The 25841-nt window shown below is 39.9% G+C and overlaps 1 protein-coding gene across 5 annotated transcripts in view; it reads left to right on the top strand.

Moving 5' to 3' along the window:
* Positions 1-15955, top strand: part of dnajc6 (DnaJ (Hsp40) homolog, subfamily C, member 6) — a 40360-nt gene extending 24405 nt beyond the window's left edge. For 3 of the 5 annotated variants that reach the window (XM_061684031.1, XM_061684032.1, XM_061684029.1), the window contains 10 exons: positions 637-716; positions 1306-1499; positions 3816-4193; positions 5205-5348; positions 8554-8655; positions 8829-8966; positions 9057-9389; positions 9534-9682; positions 10628-10804; positions 14020-15955. In XM_061684031.1, the coding sequence (XP_061540015.1) occupies positions 637-716; positions 1306-1499; positions 3816-4193; positions 5205-5348; positions 8554-8655; positions 8829-8966; positions 9057-9389; positions 9534-9682; positions 10628-10804; positions 14020-14121 (1797 nt within the window). In that variant the 3' untranslated portion in view covers positions 14122-15955. Of the gene's footprint in view, positions 1-636; positions 717-1305; positions 1500-3815; positions 4194-5204; positions 5349-8553; positions 8656-8828; positions 8967-9043; positions 9390-9533; positions 9683-10627; positions 10805-14019 lie in introns of those variants that run through there. The other 2 variants (XM_061684030.1, XM_061684033.1) reach the window with 2 other exon arrangements.
* The last annotated feature ends 9886 nt before the right edge of the window (positions 15956-25841 follow it).

The raw sequence follows: 25841 nt of genomic DNA, 5'->3' as shown, positions 1-25841 counted from the left end.
TACATGCTTTGTGGAGGTGCAACAATTAATCGATTTCTCAACAACTAATTGGTGATCAAATTAATCGACCACTACTTTGATAATTGATTCATCATTTGGAGACCTTGTTTGACTTAAAATTGTTTAAATCCTCTGATTTCAGCCTCTCAGCAGTAAATATTCTCAGATTTTTGTAGTCCTCCATGAAAGGAGACTTGGTTATCTTTGTGTTTAATCAAAATAAGGTATTTGGAAACATCTGCTTTTCACGATAATGAAGCAATAATCGACATTTTTGCCTATTTTCTGACATATTACGCACCAACTGAATCATAATTTTTGTTGATGCATTTTCTGCACTGTAAATCTGAAATAATGTCCTGTTTTCTAATAAAGCGATGGAAATCATTTTTTTTTCCCCGATTCATCAATTGATTGAAAAACATAATCAACAGATTACTTGATTATTCAAATAATGGTTTTTGCAGCCCTAATGGCTTGTGAAGTTTCATTTTTAGGAAATCAATATTTGAACACAATGCTCTCAGAAAAATGTCAAACCAATGTCAAATAAACTTGAAATCTTCAATTTAACACAAGATTAAAATGGTCGTCAAACCTCAATTTCTGAAAGCAACATTTTTCTTCACTCTTTAGGTGTCCAACACACAAATCTTCCAGATCCAGTTTCACACTGGCTTCATTGCTCCTGGAACCACGATGTTAAAATTTAACAAGTAAGTCTCATTTTTCTTTTTTTTTGAATTGATTACCAAATAAAATTATTTATAATAAAGGCTTTAAAAAATTATTGGCTGGTACATTGAGTCGCAATTAAGTGGATATTAGATCTGTATTACCATGGTGACCCTAGATCTCCTGTTCTGGTGGCCTGTAACATTGGTGGATCACCCAGAACACCTCTCATGTTGTCTTGGTGCTCGTTTTACTGTGACTAGATTCTTGGAAAAAGTAGCACGTGTTATGAAGTCATTATTAATAACCTTTACTTTCTGTCAGTTATTTTGTTTGTTATTACATGTGTGTTTACAACGGTGTTTGTATTTATGAGAGTAGTTTAAGAATAGATTATATTTTACAACAGAAGCAAGAGAGAGCCCTTTAGCTCAAACGCCACTTGTTTCTTATTGCATGAGTATGAGTACATATTTGTGCTTACTATGTCTGCAAGACATTGAAAATACCCGTGAAGGCTGAAGTGATCATGAAGAATGATATTGCTTTGAAATACGTAAAATACTAAAATATTTCATTACGCTTAATCCACAAATGTCTTCTATATATATCCCTCATTTCTCCTGTCAGACCAGAGCTGGATGCATGTGACTCTCCAGACAAGTATCCCCAGCTGTTCCATGTGATAGTGGACGTGGAGGTGGAGGGGTTAGACAAGCAGAAAGACCTCACGCCGCCTTGGGAGCAGTTCCCCTCTAAAGACCTGAGTCCCAATGTGATTTTCACCTGCCACCAGGAACATCAGGATGCACTCGCCATTGCTGGTACTTGTCCCACTGATTACACTGTAGTGTTACACTACTGTCAGCCATTAAGTCATTAATTAATTAACCAATCACGATTTTATTGATAGAATATCAATTTTTTTTTACTCCACATGCCTCATTGTAAGTCAGTAGAACCATGTTTCCCAAAAAAAATCACAGAAAAAAAGCTAACAATAATAATAGAATAAAAAGTTGTAATTATATATATTAATTCATTCATTCATTCATCTTCTGTTCCGCTTATCCTGACTAGGGTCGCGGGCTTGCTGGAGCCTATCCCAGCTATCTCTGGGCGAGAGGCGGGGCACACCCTGCAGCGGTCGCCAGCCAATCGCAGGGCACATTTAAACAAACAACCATTCGCACTCGCATTCATACCTACGGACAATTTAGAGTCTTCAATTAACCTACCCAGCATGTTTTTGGGATGGGGGAGGAAACCGGAGTACCCGGAGAAAACCCACGCAGGTATGGGGAGAACATGCAAACTGCACACAGGTGGGGCCGGGATTTGAACCCCAGTCCTCAGAACTGTGAGGCAGATGTGCTAACCAGTCGTCCACCGTGCCGCTAATTACATATAATGAAAGCAAATTATACAGCTGTAGGTATTATATGTGTAATGATAACAACATTTTTTGTCAGTAGTCAGTAGAACCATGTTTCCCAGAAAATCACAGAAAAAAAGCTAGCGATAATCATAGAATAAAAAGTTGCAATTACATTTAATGAAATAAAATTATACAGCTACAGGTACTATACATATGATAATGATTAACATTGTTTTAAATAGTTACATTAAAAGTGTAAATATAGACAATAATTATCTGTAGTTAAAAAAAAAAAAAAGGCCAATTATTTTTATTAAATGCCCTAAAATGGGCAAAGTGAATTTGCCTTTTAGCAAGTTGTATTATGTTAAAGACCCAGGTGTTTTTTTTTCTCCTTAACACATTAAATATGTCTGAAGGTGAGGGCTCACAAAGCATGTGCAAGGACTTACAGAATTTTAGTACTGAGTTGTGTACTGAGTTGATGTAGAACATTTTAGACTTGTTCAGATATTTTGGGCAGAGCTGAAATGGGGCCCCAGTATGCAACTGGGTTTCTGGCATGAGTCTCCCCTCCCCCACTATATAAGCACTGAGCACCTTATTTCCATGCAGTGGCAATTCGGCGCAATTGACACTTTTCTACTGATAATAACTTGGCCCATTTCTACCACTACAGCGTGCAGTTAGCTGTGATCCCACAGTAAAAACAACAAAGGTTGAAACATGCCTAACAACTGTTCTGTACCTGTGCCAGTTGCCACAAATGAACAAGCAAATGTTAAAATATATTTTGCAATGTACATTTATGAACATGTTCACAAAAACACTCACAATCATTGAATAAGATTGGTTGTTATGTTTGTTCAAGTGTTTTCTGTACTGAAGTGATGCAACAGAATACATTTAGAATAGTGCTGTTTAACTAAGTTTAACCAAAGTCACTAAATAACTTTTATTTTTGCTCCAACAAGATGAGATGGAGGGCTTGGATTTGGAGGGTAAGACAGCGGAGTAGAGTGCTGGCATTCAACTGTAAAAGAAAAAAACTTTAGTTAAACAGGACAAGGGGCCGTTCGATGCGATCAAACATGAAACATTTGTGGATAGCAGTTAAATTATTGATTCAACTGTACAAACACATGTAACTCGTTTACATGGTAGATAACTGTATCTATTGCATTGAATGGATCCTCATCATTGTTCTCCAGACCTCATTTTGGCAGGGGGAAAAAAATTCTTAAAATGCCACTGGTTCAAATATATATTATATATATTCTAAATATATGATATTATTATATTTTAGTTGGAGTTGTTTTCAGGAACCCACCACTCTGACATGAAGAACGGACACCATTCAGTGCAGTGCAGTCATACGGTGCATCAATTAAATATGCTATGCCATAGTAAAATATGAATTATTGATACAACTAGCTAATTTAAAGTTTACATAAAGCATACAGTCTTCATCACCCAGACTTCTTATGTCTTAAATAAAAACGCATTGTGTATTGTTGTGCATTTTGAGTGTTGGTTAGATGATGTTTGTAGACATAGACTGAACACCTTTAGTTGCCCACTATGCATTATTTCCTTCTTTACCCTATTTTCTCTTTACCTAGTCCATTACTGTGGCTGATTTCCCCCCAATATAACCCCCGATAGCATCCATTTCTTTACTCTATTGTTTTTTTTTCATTTGTGATTGACAGCATTTTTCTTCCGCTGTATTCTTCCTTCTATTCTCTAAATGGTTCTGCAGAGCCGATCAGGCCGACTGGAGGCCCCGACAGTCGAGGCCACGGTGAGGAGAGTGAGCCCTCTGACGACGAGATGCTCTCTCTCTCTAGCCAGCGAAGCAGCACCAGCACAGCCCCCCATAAAGCGGATCAGTCTTCTCCAATGCCCGCGGTGCCCGATCCGTCTGGGGAAGTAGATCTTCTCGGCTTAGATGAGGAAGAGATCAAGCGGCCGCCGCCCGTGTCCCTGCCTCCATCTACTGCATCTGCAGATGCGGACCTCCTGGGGGACTTGTTTGGGGCTCCACCCCAGCCCACCAGCGGCCCATCATCCACACACTCCACTCCACATAAAACAATACCGAGCTCTGCCTCGCCATGTCCCTCCCCTTGCCCACCAGGTGAGGATGACTGCAAATACACCTTTTAAATCTCAAGCAAAAATTGATTTATGTTGAGGTAGCTCGGCAGAACTCATTAAAATGTGTAAACTCTAAAACAGGTCTTTTATGGTTGTATTCAGCCTGTTTATTGCAAGATGCACCTCTGTTGACCAGTGGCAACAGTGATTTCTGTTGTCAAAAGTGTTAACTATATGAAGCTGGTACATAACTCACAGAACAAATTTTTTTCCCATGATGTCACACGTACTTCCAGATGGCAATAACGGCGATGGAATTACTAGTAAACAATCTCTTCTATGTCATTTGACCAAGCCAGAGCGACAGAGAGAATATGGTAAATGGCTTGAATGATGATTTTAGCCTTTTTCTCTCCCACCATAGTTTGAATGTGTGCTGTTACATGAGGTAAATTAAAGGGAGATGCAACGCCGGCTGTAATTTACATTTCGACAGCTAAATGGATTCAAAAATAGAGATGGTGGAAATTCAGACGTAGCTAACATGATCATTGAGAGACTGGCCAATTGTAGGCAGTCTTGCTTTCTTCTCTGTAAAAATATTTACGACATCCACTTGATTTATGCTCCTCACCCACAGGATTCTGGATCCACTGGATTATTATTATTATTATTTGTTTTTGTTTTTTCCTCCACCTTTTTGGGTATATCTGGCAGTACAAAATCAAACACAACAGTGGTAGCCACTCCCTTTCTGCCACCCTGGTGCCTATTGTTTAAAGACATTATGAAAGGCTCTGTAGACCATTTCATTATAAATGATATTCATTGTAATTTGGTGAAAACAAAATACATTCGCAACCTTTATGTAGGTCAATCGACAATATAATACAAAAAAACAGCTGTGTGTTATGTAATGCGTAAATACGTAACAAATAGTAGATATTTTTCAATATTTAATTGGATTATTAAACAAATTCAAATTCAACATATTACATAAAATTACTTGAACTGTTATCTAATTCTCTTTACATTTTTATGGGATCCCCAGTGTTGGACCCCTTTGGAGCCGGTGCTAAGCCGAAGCCTCAGGAGGTGATGGGTTCTTTCCTCGGTCCAGGTAACACGGGGCATCTAGATCCCTTCTTGCATGGCGCTCGCTCTCCATCACCCACACTTCAGCCCGCGAGCTTTGGTGAGGCATGTCTCTGCTGCTCTGTTGCACAACGACGATCAACACCTGTTGTCTGTGACAGTCCACTCTATGTATAGCATGCTGTATTGGACTTAAAGTCCACTGTGACAGTTTAAGGGCCATATTCTCCCATGTGCCCAAGTCAGAAAAGGGACACAACTGTGCACTTCTCCAGGTCTGCGCAGTTTGCCCGCCACTCAAATCTGTCATTTAAAAACAATTACGCCCTAAAATGTGGGCGTTCGCTGTCAAATCTGGCCCTGCTTTCCCCACATGGGCTTTTCCTCTTCCGCACTCCAGAGGCTACATGAACGCTACATTCTACATTTATTTACCACATACCTTACAGTAAGATACTGTTAAGTGATTTTACAGTAATTAACTACAGTTTGCATCATGGGATTTTGGTTGACGTCACAGAGTTACTGTATTTTGCATGCAGCGCAATTGTGAAGCCATGTGCTCCCAGCATGCATTGCGCCATAAAATGTTGAACTGTTGCCGTAATATAGACGTTAATCATTAATGTTCACGAACGAGAAGGATTAACGTAACATTTATCGTGTGTGTTTATGTTACCTGTAGTTTGTTGAATGTGTGCTTTATTTAACTTTAGCGTTACATGTATGTTGCACTTTATTTTCATGAAACCCTGACTGCGGTCAGTTCTGCTGTATGCTAAGAAATGCCTCACCTGTTACTCTAAGTCAGGTTTACAGTCATTTAGTGTCACCAGTGTTGCTAGTGCGTTAACCAACTGCCCAAGAGTCATAATGTGTCCCTATCCCAGTATGCTCACAGCTGAATGCTGATATATTGTATCATATTAATTGGTGGAAATTGTTGCTTCCAGCTGGCATTATTTCACTTGCGAGGAGCTTTTCCACCTCAAATATTATCATCATAATTGTGGAACAATGGGTTAGATTAGGGGTGTCAAACTCATTTTAGTTCACGGGCCACATTCACCCCAATTAGATCTCAAGTGGGCCGGACCACAATATTTGTGGCTTAAAAATCCATAAACAAATTTAAAGTTTTCCCCATTGTTTTGGTGTAAATAATTGCAAGTAATTTTGGAAAAGATTCACATGTATTCATTATCTTGTTGCAAATTTTGTTGCAAATCATGAGCAGTCTTTTAACCAAACATGATTTCAACAGTATTATGAATCAGTGAGCGTGCACCATTCAGTTATGCATCCTTTGTAAATGTATACATAAAAATCGAAGTTGTGGCACTGCATCGAAGAAAAAAACAAAAAGGTTCCAACAAACCAGCCTCTTTTTAAGTGAAGTTTTTGACTGAAATTTTGTAATACTCAATATCTTAAAACATTTCTACAGGAGGTATTTATTTTCACAGAATTGTAGTGTGAACATGGCACACCATTTTATATTTGTCTACTCCTGAAACTTGGTATCATTTGGCCATCACAAGTGCATCAATATCATTTAAGCGTTGTCAGTGCACCCTCCAGTGGACAAAAGTATCAAAAAAAAAGGTACTTTTATTAAAAAATAGCAGTGAATGTGTTCTCAATCCCCACGGGCCGGATTAGACCCCCTGACGTTCTGGCCCGCGGGCCGTATGTTTGACACCCCTGAGTTAGCTATTGAATACAAGTGACTCGCCCGGTCCGTGTCACACGGAAGCTTGGGAACAGCTGATCTATCCTTTTTTTTTATTGATTTCCTCCAAATATGCGTTCAAGTCATAAACACGATATTCTGTGTAAATTGCTGTTATTGGCTTTTTTTCATACAGAATAAAAAACACATGCTCTCCTTCAAAGTGTAGTGTATCAGGCAGTGCGCAAATCCCACAACGACACATCCGCTACCTAAGAATTTTCATATTAAAAGTGTGCTATATTTTCCAAATGGATTTCTATGACATTCACAAGTCTCAGGAAAACTCTATGTTCTATGATTTACAGCCAGCCTCAGACACCAATCAGTCACGCCTCTTTGGTGGTTGCGCACACATTTCTAGGTCACACGCAACGGATGTGTCAGAAGTCTGGACGGGAGAATGCGCTTAGCTGAAAAGTGTGCAAGCCAGGCTCGTAAAAAAAGAAGACTTACACACAAACGGGAGAATATGGCCCTAACTCATTAACTTGCATTATCATTGTCTTTGAGAATTCAGAGGTAGAAAAGGACAACAGAAGAACAACTGCATACAGTCATTGCCTTTTTCAAATTAATATGTGGTAATGTAACAAAAGGAATTGAAACCTGAAAACAACAGAATATTTACACGATTCCTGCAAAATATCCATGTATCCATTTTCTACAGCGCTTGTCCTCATAAGGGCCATGGGTAACTGGAGCCTATCCCTGGTGACTTCAGGCGAGAGGCAGTATTTTTGCCGGTCAAATTGCTGGGCACAGAGAGTAAAAGAAATGTTGAGTCTTCAATTAACCCCAAAGACATATTTTGGGGACATGAGAGGAGAAAGAGCAGAAGAAAAAACCATCACAAGCATAGAGAGATCACGCAAACGCCACACAGATGGTGTTCCAAGGGAGAGTCTAACCCGGATCTCCTGACTATAAGGCAGACATGCTAACCACTCTTTCCACCGAATGTCTGCGTTGTCTCCCACAAGACACCTCAACTAAAATGCAACAAACTTGTTTGGGACTATTTGTAATCATTTGGCGCTTCCTACCTACAGTACACTTAACAACCCACCCACCCTTTATTTCTACCTACCTAATCACACTCTTTACTTGATTGTTTAGGTAGAAAAGTGGTATAGTGGTTAAAATGTCTGCCTTGGAGTTCTGGGTTTGAATCCTGGCTCCAGCCTTCCTGTATGAAGTTTCCGTGTTTTTTCCAGGTACTCCAGCATCCTCCCGCATTTCCAAAACATGTATTTCAGGTTCACTGAAGACTCAAAACTGTCCATAACGGTGAATGTCTGTTGAAACTGCAATTGGCTGGTGACCAGTGCAGGGTTTACTGCTCCTCTTTCCCAAAGTCAGGTGGGATAGGCTTCAGATAATCTGCAAACCTAATGAGAAGAAGCTCTTCAGAAAATGGATGGATATCCTATCCTTTTTCTTTTAAAATTCATAACAGCATGTCTTTGTCTTAAACCTGTTACTTTTTTTTTTTTCGTTCTGGGTCGTGTGAATTCATATTGGTCTTTTTAAAATGTGCTTAGTCAGTAGAAGATTTGTTGTTCTTGAATAGGTTGGAGTTCCCCTGTCCCACATGCTACTCCAACTGTCAACATTCAGCAGCAAAACATCATGGGAGGCTGGGAATGGAACAGGACTGCCACCACAAGCACAGGTACACCTGACTGCACTGACCATTGAGTGGAACCCACTACTCCTATTTCCCTGTCTGGCTAAATTAGGAAAAGCCAGTGATGAGACAGTGAGACATCTTTACACATGATGAAAAGTTAAGCTCACTGTAGATGCTTTAAGACATAAATAAGTGAGTCTTCTCTATTTTTGGAGGAGGAGGCTTGGGAATGGGCACTCGATCAGCCACTACTAGCCCCACAGGTTCCGTCAACAGCACACCCACCCATCAAAGCAAGCCAAACACCCTGGACCCCTTTGCTGACATAGGTAACCTCGGGGGAAGCCATGGAGGTAAGTTACTTCTCATGTTTGTAAGTACCCACGTTGCAGTTTTTGTTGTCATCTACTGTATTATGCCATAAATGCAGCCTTTACTTCCAGGAGGTTCTGGATTCTCCAGCAAGCCCACCACACCAACAGGAACAACCCCTTCCTTTCCTTCCGTGGGCTCCCCATCGCGGCCTCCTCCGTCTCCCCAGCATGCAGGAGGGTGGCAGCCCCACGCAGGAGCTGGCTTCCCATCTTGGCAGCCTAACACTGGCACCGGAGGCTGGCAACCACAAGCACAAGGACCATCCCCGCAGCCAAAGCCGAGCCCCAGCCATACCTCTATGCCTCACACATCCCCTCAGAACCGACCTAACTACAATGTTAGTTTCTCTGCAGTTGGGGGTGGCTCACCCAGTGCTGCCGGCAAAGCACAGACAGGAATGGGTGAGAATCAAACATGGCTACTTGGTCCGCTTTAAAAAAAACAAAGACTATACATGATATTTCATTTACATTCCAGAATACGGTTATGAATGCGTGAATGTTTCTTGAAACTTTTTTCTTTTTGCTTGCATCCTTTTCTCTCAGGCTCTAAGCCCAAGGCTTCCAATGCCAACTTTGATGACCTGCTGTCTGGTCAAGGCTTTGCAGGGGGCAAAGAGAAGAAAGGACCCAGGACTATAGCAGAAATGAGGAAGGACGAAATGGCCAAAGAGATGGACCCTGAGAAAATAAAGGTAGGAGCTGCTAAATATACTGTATATATTTGGATGACTTATTATACATGTATCAGAATCAGAATCATCTTTATTTTGCCAAGTATGTCCAAAACACACACAAGGAATTTGTCTCCGGTAGTTGGAGCCACTCTAGTACGACAACAGACAATCAATTGACAGAGAATACTTTTGAGACATAAAGACATTGAGAAAACCACTGAGCAATAAAAGGTTGCTAGTAATCTGGTAATGCCGGTACATTCTTATTATTATTTTTTTTTTTGACAATTGTGCAAAAAGATGCATAGTCCTCCAGCAATTAGAGCGGTTTGAATGACTAATATAGCAATAGTCCAGTGCAATGACCATTGCGCAAAGGGTGCCAAGATTTGTGAAGAATGTGAATGAGAATGTGAAGTATCTCCAGCAGTAATTCTCAACCAGTGTGCCGGAGCACATTAGTGTGCTGTGAGCACTCTTCACGTGTGCCATAGGAAATTATAACATTTTATGTAATTGCTCAAACAAAATCATTTATTTACAAGAAATAATGTATCTTTTTTCATCTATTTATGCCAGTGAGGCATAGTGACAGAAAGAACAAATGAATGGTCTTCTATTAGATGGCAGGAAGTACATACAGTAATTAATGTATCCACTTTTAGTAACATTTTTGTTGGTTGGGGTGCCGTGAGATTTTTCAATCGTAAAAAATATGTGCCTTGGCTCCATTAAGGTTGGAAATCACTGATCTACAGTATGTATTGTGAATATACAGACACATTAGGTATACCTGCACTGGCCAATTAAACCCAATACAATATCACAAATTCTGCCCTTTTTAAAGATAAACATGCTTTTTTGACTTAAAGTTATTATTTAGAATTCCTTTAACAATAATGCAATTATTTTGGTTGTAGGACTAACCCTTGTTAATAAGGCCCTTTCTTGTTTGTTTTCAAGATTCTAGAATGGATTGAGGGGAAGGAGCGGAACATCCGAGCCCTGCTGTCCTCTATGCATACAGTGTTGTGGGAAGGAGAAGCGCGCTGGAAGCCAGTTGGAATGGCTGACCTGGTGACTCCAGAACAGGTCAAAAAGGTTTATCGCAAAGCAGTCCTCGTCGTCCACCCGGATAAGGTGAGACAAATCAGACAATATTCATATATTATCTTATTAAAGGAAAAGGAAAGGCATGTTACCAAGGCGATATCCACTCCGTTACTGTTGCACGACAGATCCATATTCACCGTTTACAAACCGCCCTCATTGGGGTGAAATCATAAACAGTTGAGAGTCAGAGATCTTATTACTGTAATGTCAATTAATAAATCGCTGTACTGTATTTGAAACTGTTTAAAATTTTTAACTTAACCCCAGACAATGATTGTAGTATGTTACACACACAACATAAATGGAAAATAAAATTTACCTTCATTATATTTGATAATACAACTTCATTATTACCATTGTTTCTGCCTTGATTGGCTGCTCACATGGTTCTATTTATTACCCTATTGCATTGGTCGGCAACTGGGGGTCCGTGGGTGGCATGCGGCCAGAACCCACACTTGGAGTGTCCCCTATATTAATTTTAAAAAAAAAAAGAAAATTTTGAATAGGTTTTTAGTTTTAATTTGTAATAATATCATTCACCACTAGATAGCAGGCATCGCTTACTACAGCGCCAACCAAAATATGGTTCCTCACCCTATAAACCCTTTTTTAAAATTATTACCTTCACATTTTTACGTTGTATTTTTTATCTGTATTGCATGTTTTTATCCTCTGCATTTGTTTTGTTGTTGTTGCTTCCGTCTTGTTATCTGCTCAGTGGTGACCTTGAGTGCTCAGAAAGGTGCCTATAGCTCAACTTTATTATTATTATTAAAAGCTACATGTTGAACTTAATGTAAAGGAATTGATGATAAAAGCATTTTGTGTTTGACAGTGTGACCAAATTGTCCCAGCAATGTAAGCAAACAACTGGGTGAGACTAATATTAGAGAGGGTATGAGCCATCAAATTGTTATAGTATTTTACTGGATGCTGCACAGAAACTTTCTGATACATGATACAATGAGATAAAATATGAAACTTATAACCAGAAAAATGATCACACCCTCAATAATGTGATGAGTCAAAGATCCAAAGGTGGGCCTCAACCAATCAAATAAAGAACTATTTTCCTGATGAACGAAATTGGTAGTATCATGAAGGTGATTAATGATATTACCAACAGTGACATTATAGTCAGGCACAAAGGTACAACATTCAGATCCAATGACAGAACATGTTCCCCCTCGGGCTGCTAAGAGAAAATCCAAAGCTGCGCGGTTCTGTAAAGCTAGCAGTCTAACAGAAGAGAGTTCGCTCGATATGAGCATGAGTGCCCGGCCAGTTTCATTTGCGATAGTTTCTATTGCATGAGCTAGATCTGCAATTTGATCTAAAGCCGACATAACTCCATAAAAAGGGAGAAGAGAACCAATTGCGTTCTTGAACGGAGATTGATGATGTGTCCAGAACACATCGGAAACTGCACGTTTCATTCTGTGAAGAGGAGCTTTCTTGGGCAAAGACTGAGTCACTCTCATAGCCGGGATAACATACGCTAAACCACAGCGTCCTTTGTAATCCACTGGAAGATAGGGGTAAGCCATGTTCCCACACACCCAGTACATTCCTGTTGGAGAGGATACGGAGCAGCTGGCAGTGCGGTGAGCGAGTGCATTGAGACGAGCCGGGCCTGCAGTCTCCAGGCACTGCTGGGGGCTTGACTTCACTGACTGGAACTCGCTGTCGGGTTGTCTCGGGTCCCATTTAAATGTATGAAGGCAGTCCGATTCTCCTACAGGTGCTGTCCCATCATTTTGGAGGCACCAAGAAAACCTCCGAGGCATGAGCTGTACAGGAACGGGTTTGGGAGTTTTCACGCACCTGTTGCAGTTTGTGTGCGGCCCCGAACAGTTGAGGGGTCTCATTTTCGAGATGCGAGGGCATTCGGGGTGAGAGTAAGACTGAGAAAAGGGGATATGCATCAGGTGGCAAGTGTCGCAGTCAGAGGCAGGCAGGGCCATCAGAGGCAAGCCTTCTCCAGCATTGTAGGGCATAAAGCCACATACATAACAGCTGGAATTAGGCTGTATGTGCTGGGCTACTTGCCACGCCATAGTCAGGAAAACATTAATACCGTCTACTCTTGCATCCGGGGACTTCTTTACCTGCGGCGCACCCATAATGGACTCCACCGAGACCAGAACCAGGAGAAGCATGGCCATCCTTGTGACTGAAGTCGACGATATTAAAAAAGACAAAAAAGAAAAAAAGTGGTCCTTTCATGCAGAAAATGTCATCAGATCTAAGAGCGGCACCATCATGTGGATTCAGGCAAGCGTTTTAAACATGAGCAGAGTGAATGAGGAACAGAAACACTCAACACTGGCTTGTTGACCCCTAGATCATTGTGGAGTATGAGCATGGGGGGTCTTCTCTCTACTCTTTATCCTCTAGCGTCAGCATTGGTACAGCATGTCACATGTCTGTATCTCATTAATCACTCCTGACTAATCAATCACTTCAAGGCCTTAATCTTGTCGCGATCAAAATGAGGTATTCACTTTCAGGAGTCTGCCATTCGACTTTAAGAGCGCTTTAACACCAATCAATTGGGAGCCGGGTGGAGTCGCTAACTTGCCTTTGCCTCCACGTCTTGAGCAATCTTGGGCCACAGTTAGTTGTTTGCATGACACCACCTTATGTACAGTGGCGTTTTTCATTTGGCTCCTAATGTATGTGTAAACAGGCTCCGTTTGTTGACACTGTTTGTCGGCTGACTGCAGCCTCAGAGTAAAGTGCCTTTTGCACGAGTGTTTGAAAGCAAGTTTTCTGACCGCATTTCAATAAGAGGCCAAGTGTAAGATGTTTTCTCAGCAGCTCTGACCTAGCTACAAGTAACAAGAACCTCCAGAAAGCACAAAGATATGTACTGTCTGGTATTTTAAATGTCCGTGTGCATACATGGACATTAACAGTATGCAAAATTGATTGGTGAACATTTGATTTTTGATTTTTCCCACAGTCAATCAAAGTCAATTCTCATTAGTTCTAAAACACCGAAAAACCATAGTTGCACTTAGTAGAGCGCAGACATTTGGTGACGAATTCTAATTTGGATCAGCACTGAACTGTGCACTCGCATCATATCTTGTATTTTGCACGTCTTATACACTGGAAAATTACGGACAACGTCAACATAAGTGAAACAAAAAAGCACATTTCTCATTTTTGCAATCGAGGTAAGATGGCGATTCTTCTCATGTTCCTTGATTTATGTATTTCATTTCCCCTCACAGGCAACAGGGCAACCCTATGAACAATATGCCAAGATGATTTTCATGGAACTAAATGATGCCTGGTCCGAATTTGAAAGCCAAGGACAAAAACCTCTCTACTGAAAAATGAGTGCAAGGGAAACGGGATGAGAAGATCCCGGGCTTGTTTCACCACTCTGGTTAAAAAAAAGTAACATTCATAAAGCCATGTTGGGTTCCCACCTCACGGATTTAAGAGATTCTCTTTCAACTACAGCACCCAGAATGCCTGGCTCCTAAGAAGAGCAGTACTGCATAGCCTCCGACTGTATGTCCTTTGTGCAATTTTACTCCAAAATTGGGGTTGGGGTGCTCTTTGCTCTGAACTGTGGATTGTCTGGGGCAATGTTGAAATTGAAGAGATCAAACTAGAATGACACAGAAGATAAGAGAAAAACATATCAGTGAGTGGATAGTGAACAAGTCAGAGATCATGCAAGTGTGTGTGCTACATTAAGTTACTCTTGATACCCTTCCTAGGTTGTTTTGGAGGAACACAAAGTTGAATTGTACAGAAATTAACAAAACAATAGTACAATAAAAGATGTCAAGAAAGAGTCTATAATACTCCAACTGAAACATGCTGATACCATTTTTGAGAGTTGAAGTCAAGCCTTTGTGCTTTTATGTGTTGGCTGTAATTTAGGATTAGCACATGTACTGTTCTAAACATGAAGCACCTCGAAACCCCATGCATTGTCACCCACACAATAACTAATCAAGTCATGAGCAAATTTTCAATGGGTGTGGTCAAAGCACAAATGTAAATCTGCAGTTTTGAAGGAAGCGAATTGTTGTATATCGTTAGCATTTTGTTAATCATCATCACTGTTTACCAGGGCTCCTGCATTCTAATGGTTTAAATAAATTGCGCTTGTCGTTTGCTCTTGTATTTAATGAAAAACGTGTAAATGTCTGAGCCAGTAACTCAGCAACAGAGAGTCAAATTCTGTGTGGTTAGCCTTTTGTGATCTGTAATGTATGGTTCAAACTACAGTACAGACATCACCAAATTTGATGCATCACTGCTCATCCGAATCATCTGTTGCTCATACTAACTTTTAATAATGCAATAAAAGGTTTATCTTGCAATGGTTTATGGTCGAAAAATTATAATTCAGTTAATCAGTAGATGATTATCCTTTATTTAATATATCCAAACGTCAGCTGCTACTGTAACAACTTAATGAAATCTATTACTTGATGCCATAAGTTTACTTTTGTACAACAATTTCTATCACTGCACTGACACTTTTGTTTTAATAATGCTCATGGATTTTGTTAGGAATAGCATCATATCATATCAAATTAAAGTTATTCTAACGTGTAAACATTGTCCATACTTTATACTGACTGATAATGTTCATCATGGTTGCTTTCCTTCTATGGGACATATTTTAGGGACATTTACAATACATGCATTGAGGTCATTTGACACCTGCCGTCAGTTCAAAATGATTTGAACCCTGTTACTGTTATTTTTCTGTCATTAGTTGGAATTGTTTGTTTTCAGGACTCTTGTCTACATTTTGGATAGTGTCTGAAAACTGCTCAAAGGAAAATATGCTTTAACTGATGTCTGGGATCCAAAATGGTTTGAATCCCTTTACGTGTGGTGCCGGTGGGCATTCAACAGAGACACTGGAAAACAGGAATGAAAGTGCAGACACAGAAATTGAACTGTATGCGCTCTACACATGGATGACCAATATGTGAAATAACTCCCTTGCTGACTGAATTATCCATCTACAGTCTTACAAGTCATCAAAAAAGCTATATCATCTATGTTGTACTCAATGGATGTGTGTTGTTTAAAATGTGGTACGTATGGAAGTGATTTGGACTATTTTATGTTATGTGTTTGCCTGTCTGCTGTTAAAGCATTACTAAACTGAGTAAAATACTATTTATGTGTTTACTTTATTTGTTTTTTACTGTCACAAAAGATCTATCAATCTAGCGAGAGAGACAGGCTGATACACACACACACACACACACACACGTGTATATATGTTAATAGTAAACTAACGAAAGTGGAAGACAGCTACTCGACAGGACTAAAACGTGCTAGTACAATTTCAAAATAAGCAAAGAAGCTTGTGCAAATGTAGTTCTCATGTCTGACTGCAAGGGACGGCAGTGCGAATTCAGATAAAAAGACGATCATTGCCAAGAGCCTCTAAAAATTCCTGTATTTCTTGCTTGTTTTCTGTCTTTGTATTACTATGTTTGTGGTTCTGTGGAAAATAATACAGTGGTCCAAGTTGCCTCAAAACGTTGTTTACCTATAAAAACACCAAGGGTCATAGTTGGTTATGTGTGTGATCGTCAATTGCCAGGTGTGCGGATGTGAATTGCAAACTGAAACTCGTTTGCGATAGTCCAGTTCAGTCACATTCGGTCGTGTCGCTTGGTGTGCGGTGGGCCTTAGATTGTTCGCTTGGCTCCGAAATTCAGTGATGTTGCTTGAAAATCAAATAAAAAATAAAAATGGGGGGAAAAAAAAAAAAATCTAATTAATTTGAGGACGAATTCATAGGGTGGGCTAAGGCAAAAGGCTTGGGACCACCCAAAACAGGGCTGGCCTCACCACTGGTCATGTCCTTGATTAGCTGGGTGCCTGTCTGTTTCCTTCTGCTTTGCATTGATGGGGTGGAACCTACGGAGATGATCCTTTGGACTCACATCTGAAACTTCTTGTTGTTGTTGTTTGCTGCATCCCTCAAAGTTGTTGTCTACGTGGAAACTCGGGTAATTGTTGTTGGTAACAACTGGGACCTCCTCTCTGCCCTGAGAAAAGAGGAACAGGCTGTGGTGGGGTTTTGGAGAAACAAACTTATGGATGATAAAGCTATCATCCAGAAATCTTATTTAAATGTATTCAGTGCCTCTCTGTTTGTCTGTTTTTGAGTTGACAACCTGGACTGTTGAATTTATCACTAAAATTTAGATTATAACATTGTCACTGATTCGCTCATGTGGGAGCAGTTAGACTAACCCGTATCACATTTCCCTTTGGGGCAAAAGTGTGTAAAGCAGGACTGTAGCGTCAGTGCCAAGAGGAAATTTGGGGTAATTTTCAATACCTCCCTCAATTGATGAATCACATGCTTGCTGCACTGCTGTTTGTCCCTTCTCCTCCTCATTCTCTGCTGACGCACTTCCTGAGAGACAATCAGTGCTGATGGATCAAAAACCATCAACACAGTCTGTTTTATTTCCCATCCGTACTCCATTAAGCACAACTCCTCTGTGCATAATCCAACACTGTATGCCCTTTAATGGAATGTCAGTAACTTAATGATTTTGATATTTTTATTTTTGTGTGTTATCATTGATTCAATGTTTTCCTATTTTTTTATTTTTTGTATTGTTCATTATTATACAGAACAGGTATGTCTCTTAGGCATGGACTGTATCAGATTCTGACGTGACTGTGAGCAAAAATATTGTGGTTTCACAGTATCACATTATTGTATTTACAACTCTTAAATGTATTGTTTTAAAATATTAGTGTAAATAACAACAACTTTTTCCATTGGACGCACTCCGTAGGTACATAAGTACACCTAAAAACAAAATAAACAATTGATTTTTTTTCTAAATAAAATAAAAAGTACTTACTGGTAAGTACTTAAAATAAAAAGTACTTACCAGTACTTACATATTTCTCAGAACAAGAATAGCTACAGTGCTTCTCTGCTTTGTGCCATGACATCATAGCGCAAAAAAGAACTCGTAGCCAATGCTAGTTAGCTAGTTGCCTGTCTGGGTCGTGAGTCTATAGTATTTATTAGACACGCAAACTCTTGTAAATACAATAGTTGCAAGCGTTCATTTAAAGACAGCGTTATAGGACTATATTAACATGATCTTGAATTTGTGGAAAAATGTGATGTGTTGCACTCTGTGTGTCGTGTGCTTCAAGGGTGATTTTACTTCGAATGGTAAGGGATAAGTTATATATTTCTTTAGTACTCAATTGCTTCGCATAGTGTGTTATAAGGTAGGCAGTGGTTGTACTACTAAGTCAGTTATTTCTGGTGGGTGTGAACTGGATATATATATATAAAAACACAAATACGCTATTGTAACAATGGATAACCATTGGATGGTCACAGGGAATATGAACAACCGGGGTGTCAAATGCACACAATCTTTGGAGGAAAGGTAATATAAAACAAAGAAATAGCAGTTCAAAAGTCCTCTTCCCTCCTATCTAGTCCACGGTAGAGGTTGCCCTACCACACAACTTGCGTCACTCCTGGAAGAAAAGAGGAAAAACAGCCAGGGGTGTACGGCACTCAGAGCACATTAGGCTCTTTGTCTGGATTCAGGGACAGAATCCAGCAAGTAGTGCATTGGTTGGTGAAACACTATCGCTTCTACCACTCACATTCGACAGCTTCCTTTACACTGTTGCATCCATCCTCTAGTCTGTGGTCTGGTGAGGATCCTCCACTATCCCCAAAGGGTCAGGGTATCTGGCAACAACTCAAATCCAAACATGTTAGCTGTTTTATAGAGGTAGAATCCGGGTCACTTTGGGCCTATATGGCCAGCCTGCAGCACTTGCTTGGAAGGCACAGCGGTCAATCCGTGTGTGTCTTCAATCTTTTATTAAGGTTCAGCTGCAATTAACTCATTTCAAACATGCATGTGAACAAGGTCAAAGAGGCTGCCCTCAAAACAATAGCTAAACTAAAACAGCGACCGAACGCAAACATTGAACTCAAATGTTAACCATGCATGCCAGTAAAAAAATAATAATAATAATACACAAACACGGGATCCGAAGACATCAACCCCAGCAAAACACTCTATCACACACAAAATAAATTGTGCCACGTTGGCGGTCACATCTCATGTATCCAGTGCACTTCTATGTTATAGACGTTCTCCCCTTTTTGGCATAAATCGTTGGCACTGGAGGCTGACTGCATATGTACAGTATGTAAATGACACATCACTTGCTATATTACATGTTTGTATTATGTAAAAATAAATAAAACGTATGGCAAAGTCCTACCTCAGAAGATACGTCATCTTTAAAGTGCCCTATATATGCACTACTAAAATCTGATTTCTCCTTACGGACTTCCTGCATAAACATTATAGAGTGTGTGTGTGTGTGTGCATGAATAGTATCGTTGCACATGCCATAACATCTCATGTGTGGACATGTCCGAGAGCAGCAGTAGCGATATTACCATTGGGCTGCCCAATAACCTCAGAAAATAGCATTTGAAGGAGTGACAATATTGAATGTAATGGGTACAGTATAACAGATCAAAATTGAATGTAAATAAGATGCTCTCAAGTCATCATAATCATGAGTTGATCTACAGTTTAGGCTGTTTGGCTTTGGAAGATGCCTCGCTTGTCAACTGTGCTGTGGTCAGTTGAAGGTTACTGGCAGTTTAAAAATAGATTTCCCTTTGCCTTCCATTTCTTCGGTATGAACTGGCTGCAGCTGTGATGGAAAATAACAATACAGCTTTAATAGTAACCCTTTCAAGTCTTTACAATGTTTTTAATTAGGATCTGAACTTGACTCTTAAGTGTCTTTCTACTTGACTGTTGTCTTGGTGACATGTAAAGCCATTATTAGCGTAGCTCCCCTCCTTAAAAATGTCAATGTTACTAAGAGCAGCCTGGCATAGCAACATGATTTGACTAAATAGATGAATATTTTTTTTCGGGATTGGTCATGTAGTTCTGTAGCTTGACATACCATAACATAACCGTACTCATTAGGAGCGACCAGGTCACTGTCTGTACTGCAACGTCTCCCAGTGAGCCGTGCAGCTCTGGGCAGCAAAACTGAGCCCTTCATGTTGGAAACTTCGGATATTTGTTGCTACCAGTAAAATTAGAAAATGCCTGCATTTACACTCAAGTGGACCATAGACTCCCCCCTATAAGTTTACATTTTGGACTATTTTTCTTCTCTTCCCTTCAATGTTAATTGTCTTATGTCTATGATGTCAATGTCTGCCATATTTCAAAACCGTTTTTAAACAAATTCCTAATGTAGCCATTTTTAAAGTCATACATTTATGTACTGAAGCAGAATCAAAATGCAAAAGGTGATATTTTTTTTTCTCTCGGCAACAAAGACTGGCAATACATGTAAATTTCCCTAAATAAATTTTCCATTTTGGGAGGTAATTTGCCTATACCCAGAATGTTATGAAGCATAATCAGAATAATTGCAAGTACTTATCAAGTTCCTCTTTGAAATGAGAATGAATTTAATCTCTGTACATTTCTTTTCAGTCCCGCCACGGAAGGACCAGCTGACCTCATGTCAATGATTCTCTTGTTAACTCAGGTGAGAGTACTGAAGAAGACAAAGCTGGAGATCATACTGTCAATTTGTTTGAGTCAGAATGAAAGCTTTCAAAAGGAAGATGGCGCCCGAAACAATTGTTTTGAACCATGGTTACCTGCAAGGAACCACAAGCAGTCATCATTGCTTTGCACACATAGGGCCTCATTATCAAGGATATTGCTGCTATAGCAAGAGTACACTTCCCATTCCACAGTTTGCACTGCTCTGCATCAGTCGGGGTGAGCGAGTGCTGGGAAAATGGCGAGGCATTACTCTTGCAACACATCAGAGGACAGCTCAGATATCATTAATCATATTTAGTGGACCACTTTTACACACAGCGACTGGGAAAACCCCTCTCTTGAGGGTATAATTGAAACAGGTGACTGACACTAAAGGTGAACTTTGCATAAAGCTGTTGTCTGTCAGGGAAATTCTTTAGGGCCCACAGCTGTCATCACATCCACTTTGTGTACATGAGTACAAAAATAGCGGTGTGCCCCGTGCCAACTACACTCTACGCAACAACTAGTGCGAAAAAACTCATGCACGTGGTTCATGCGGCGTGTGTGTGTATTATAACATCGTGGGTCAGAAATAGCTCAGTATACCCAGAGACAAACACTCTGCATAAAACTTCCATTCCACTGGAATCATAATGCTGTTGACAGTGTCGGGTCAGGACCTTTACTGAATGGCCAAGTTTGTATTTCTAGCTCTGATTCTGAAGAAGTAAAGTCTCAAGACAACAGGTGAGTCATTTTTTAGTCAATAGTCAAGTTCCAAGTTATCCTGGCTTATTTGTTTGTTGAGAAGAAAAAAAACTAACTTTTGTGTCCAACCCTTTCGGTTTTTCTTTTGACCTGTCAAAACTCCCACTCATCTTCTTGATTTGCGTCAGATGTTAGGCTTCAATCTTTTCAAGTGAAATTGTAGTCTCAAGGGTTTTTATGACCTATTCACATTGTGGTTGTGTCATGACTAACTAATTACTGTTGTTTGTTTTGAGTCATTGTTTATTTTCACAATGTGATGTTACAAAACCAAAGGTTTTGTCTTTAGCTTGTACAATTTGCTTCTTTCAAGTTTGATCATCTTACATTTTCTTCTGCTTGACAATAGATATTCAATATAGTTTGACTATTAAATGGGACACATTATGGAGCATTACATTTTAAAAAATGTGTGTGAGAGAGCCAATCAGAATTTAGCCACATTGTGATGTAACAGTGCAGCAAATTTACATACTGCAATGATTAAAATCCGCAATATAGAGAGACCATATTTTTTAAAAAACTATATATTTTTTTTCTATAGTTTTAACTTTAAACACATTTCCTGTAACATCAATTTGATCTTAACCCTAATTTAACTGAGCCATATCTTCTTTGCTCTGGCCAGTCTAATCTATTAAGTAAATAACTAATTAATCAACATTCAATTTAATGATTCATTTTAACAGTTTGCAAGAAAGTCAAAAAGATTGACTCAGGATATTACTGTTTGTTTGGTATAGCGAACATCAGATTTCTGATTTGTTTTCCAAAGAGGAGTTTTGTGTTGAATTGCAGCCATGTAAGTAAATGTTGCTTCAGTTCTGCACATGAATATTCAATGTGCTCGTCTGTGGTGACCCGGTCAGAAGTGCGGTAAGTTTCAAAACAATCATTTGAAAGGGACCTCGGGCTAAAGTTGTGCAGTCTGGCTCAAGCCAACACCCTGGCAGGAGACTCCTGTTTTTCAATCTCTGTCACAGCTAACGGCCAATTTGACCATTTGGGCTATTTCATCTGGTGTTGCGCAACGCATATCCAGACATATCCATGGCAACGAAAGGCTTCTGCACTGTGCCCGTTGGCTGCAATAGACCTTTAAGGTTAAAGATAAACATGAGCTTTAAGTGATCACATCAATGTATTATAACGCTAAGGAGTCTCTGTCAGTGTTACTCATTAGCCATTAAGTAAACCAAGAGGTCAGGGTAGAAGGACGGACGGGTGAACGAAAGCACAGACAGACAGCACCACTCCTGTTTATTTTCCACTATCAGCAATCAAGGGCACAAAAACACACAGAGATGCTCTTATGATGATCATTTGAACACACACGCACGCACGCACATGCACACGCACGCGCACACACACGGTCTATGGATGCTGGGCCTGTGTCGGTAAATTTAAATGTCAAGGTGTGTTAATACAAATAGTTTGAAGCTGGAGGAAAACAGAATGAATGACAAACCAGAGTTGGAGGAAGAGCCTGCCATTACTGTCATCACTATGGATAATCAGTGGTATTTTACATCTTGTATTTAACGTTTTAAATCTTGAATTGAATTAGAATGTCGAATGTTAAAGAAAAGAAAAACAAGCTTTTGAAGCAACTATGACTTCAGGCTGCTTGCTCAGAAACATTTGAGTTACTATTTAAGAAAAAATCATTAGTATAATACTTGCCCTGAAAGCAGACACAGGGCCAATTTGCTTGACTAAGGTGAAAGGAATGTTTCCCAGATGGCTTAAAGACTTTATTGTCCTTTCATAAAATGTGACAAAGCTCTGCCTCAAACACAATAATCCCCACATATTTTTGCCTGCAACTTGACAGGTACGCACAGGTGAGCATGACAAGGTGCTGAATGGAAACAACGCAACAAGCAGCGACATGGCGTAGGTGGAAGGCGAATATTACATTAGATGTGCATGTCAATTCACACAGGTTACGTTCCTCAACGAATAACATGGGTGTTTAGAATTTAATGGGCAGGTCATGGACAGTGGAGAACACTTAATCCACCAGTGACGACAATTGTCAAATTCATGAGAATGTGAGTGTGGAAAAGGTCATTCACTGCTAATCAACTTGGACTTGGACTCCCTTCGCACCAATTCCAATTCTAAAAGACGATCGAGACATTAGCGATTCACTGGACTTCCAGTAAACGTTTGAATTCACCTTGCTATTATCTAAATGATAAAACATGTTAAGACGAAAAAGGAGCAGCAGGATAGATGCTGTAAGTAAATAAGCAACGGTCATTTACATATATTTTGATAGTGAAGTGTGAGACGAGCGACAGAAAAGTTTGTGTGTGTGAGGGATACAGTAGGTTTTCCTGCAACGTGTAATTTAATAAGTGTGATAGCAGAATATCTCAAATCTAATTTGATCTATCTATCTATCTATCTATCTATCTATCTAGCTATCTATCTATCTAGCTAGCTAGCTAGCTAGCTAGCTAGCTAGCTATCTATCTATCTATCTATCTATCTAGCTAGCTAGCTAGCTATCTATCTATCTAGCTAGCTATCTATCTAGCTAGCTAGCTAGATCTATGTCAGACACAAACACAAAAACACGCACACATATATTGTACATTATATAGTACATTAGTTATACTGTTCTCCAGGTTATCGGAATCAGAATCATCTTTATTTGCCAAGTATGTCCAAAAAACACACAAGGAATTTGCCTCCGGTAGTTGGAGCCGCTCTAGTACCACAACAGACAGTCAATTCACAGAGAATACTATTGAGACATAAAGACATTGAGAAAAACAGTCACTGAGTCATTATGAGCAAGAAACCCCGTTTGCTAACTTAAACGTGAGTCAAAAGGACAGGGCCGCCGGCTCGGGTGTTAGCGTGGTCGTCCTTCAGCCCCAAGGTTGTCGCCTCGATTCCACCCGCAGCTCGGTCCTAGTATCCCTGAGCAACATACTGAGTGCCCAGTTGTTCCCGATGCTGCATCATCAGTGTACGGATGAGCGCTGACTTTCCTTTCACTAATCATTGTGTGAGCGGGTGAATGAGGTGACTGTAAAAGCGCTTTGGCCGAAAAGATCACCAGTCGGCTCGCTGGACGACCACGTGAATTGTCTCAATGAATCAACATAGAACTGTAATAATAACAGTAATAACGTATTAATTTGTATTGACATTGCAGATGTACATTTTTCTTTAAAAATACAAATAAAAAGCATGATAATTTTTGGCGGGCAAGATATTGCAATTCTAAATCTGTAAAGGGTTACAAGTGACAGCAGTGTTCCCTGCCACACTCCTTTACTGCTCCCTCATTGTTCCCTTTGGATGGGGACAGCTCACTGGATTTTAGACAATAAAATTAGATGACACACAAGTTTGGCATGGAACATCTCAGCACTTTCCCTCTTTCAGCCCTCCGCTATTTTTTTCCATATTAGTTTTCTCCCGGGAAAATGGAAGAAGAGAGACACGCCCGAATCATTTTCTGTAGTCTCCTCGGTGTGGAAGTTGTGACAATGCTGGAGACTGAGACAAGGCGGAACTTGTCTCTGGGAGTTATTGTATCACGCTTTGCTAAAAGCAAGCTGACAGTGTTGTCACACCGTGTTGGAAACACTGCTGCAGACTTTGCATTCACGTGGTTCTTGAGGGTGCGTTGGCGAGGCAGATGGAAAAACATCAACATCAAGATGATCAATCCTTCTTTATTTTGCCAGGTCATTCGCGGAAGAAACTCAAAGCTTTCACGTTTGGCCCCAGCTTTTCTAATTACTGAACGCTATCCACTCACATCTGGCGCTAATGTGTGTTGTTAACATGTTGCAGGCCTCCAAAACATCTCTCTATTGAGTTCCTTGATTGTGTTGCAGCATAATCACTAATAGGACTCATTATATCTATCTTTTCATGTACCCGTGTCATTAGGAGTTTACACTGATGCACTGACTCACCACTAAACCACACTGTCTGTGCAGTCATATAAATTATTATGATTTGCTCTACAGAATAATGGTCACATTAACATTAGCATCTCAAAAAAAAAAATTTTTTTAAATTTGGTTGGGCTAGTACAATTCTGAAAAGAAAGAGGATGTCTGTTCAGCGCATTGGCCAATATCTTTATCTGTGGTTTCATGTTACATACTGTAGCTGCTTCACAGAAGACATTGACTCACTGTTTTTTCCCTCCATTTCGCAGAGACCGTTTCCCTCGAGAATTCATTTCTGGCAGGTGCTGTTTCTTATGTCAAGCATTGCAGTTGAGAAATGTCTCTGTTGATTCTGTAAAATGTGGAAAATGTTGTCTCATAAAGGTTTTGTCGGCACTGTACATGGAGTATTTTAACACTCTTTCCTACAGTAAATCCCAAGAAATACAGGAGTGGAGAGTCAGGAGACACCGTAACAGTAAGAGTAACAGAATGTCATACTTAAGGGTGAGTTCCAGTGGAAAGACACTGCAGTTAGACATGCTTGTAGTTTTTAGATCCCAAATGTTCATCCATACAAGGTCTGACACTCAAGTAGACAATTTCTTGTTTTTCTAACGAAGAATCTATCATTCACCTTAACTGAAGCAGAAAAAAACCACCAAGGCTCGGGACAATTACTGTGAAATGAAAATGACGTGTCACTTTAGCAGTCAGTGGAATGCTTTTGAGCTTTTTACCTCCTTGTTCTTCTATACTATAATAATAAGTAAG

Source organism: Phycodurus eques, chromosome 8 (genome assembly GCF_024500275.1).
Source record: "Phycodurus eques isolate BA_2022a chromosome 8, UOR_Pequ_1.1, whole genome shotgun sequence".
NCBI classification, from domain to species: Eukaryota; Metazoa; Chordata; class Actinopteri; order Syngnathiformes; family Syngnathidae; genus Phycodurus; species Phycodurus eques.
Note: the sequence above shows the minus strand (reverse complement) of the source record. Positions and strands in the feature narration are given on the sequence as shown.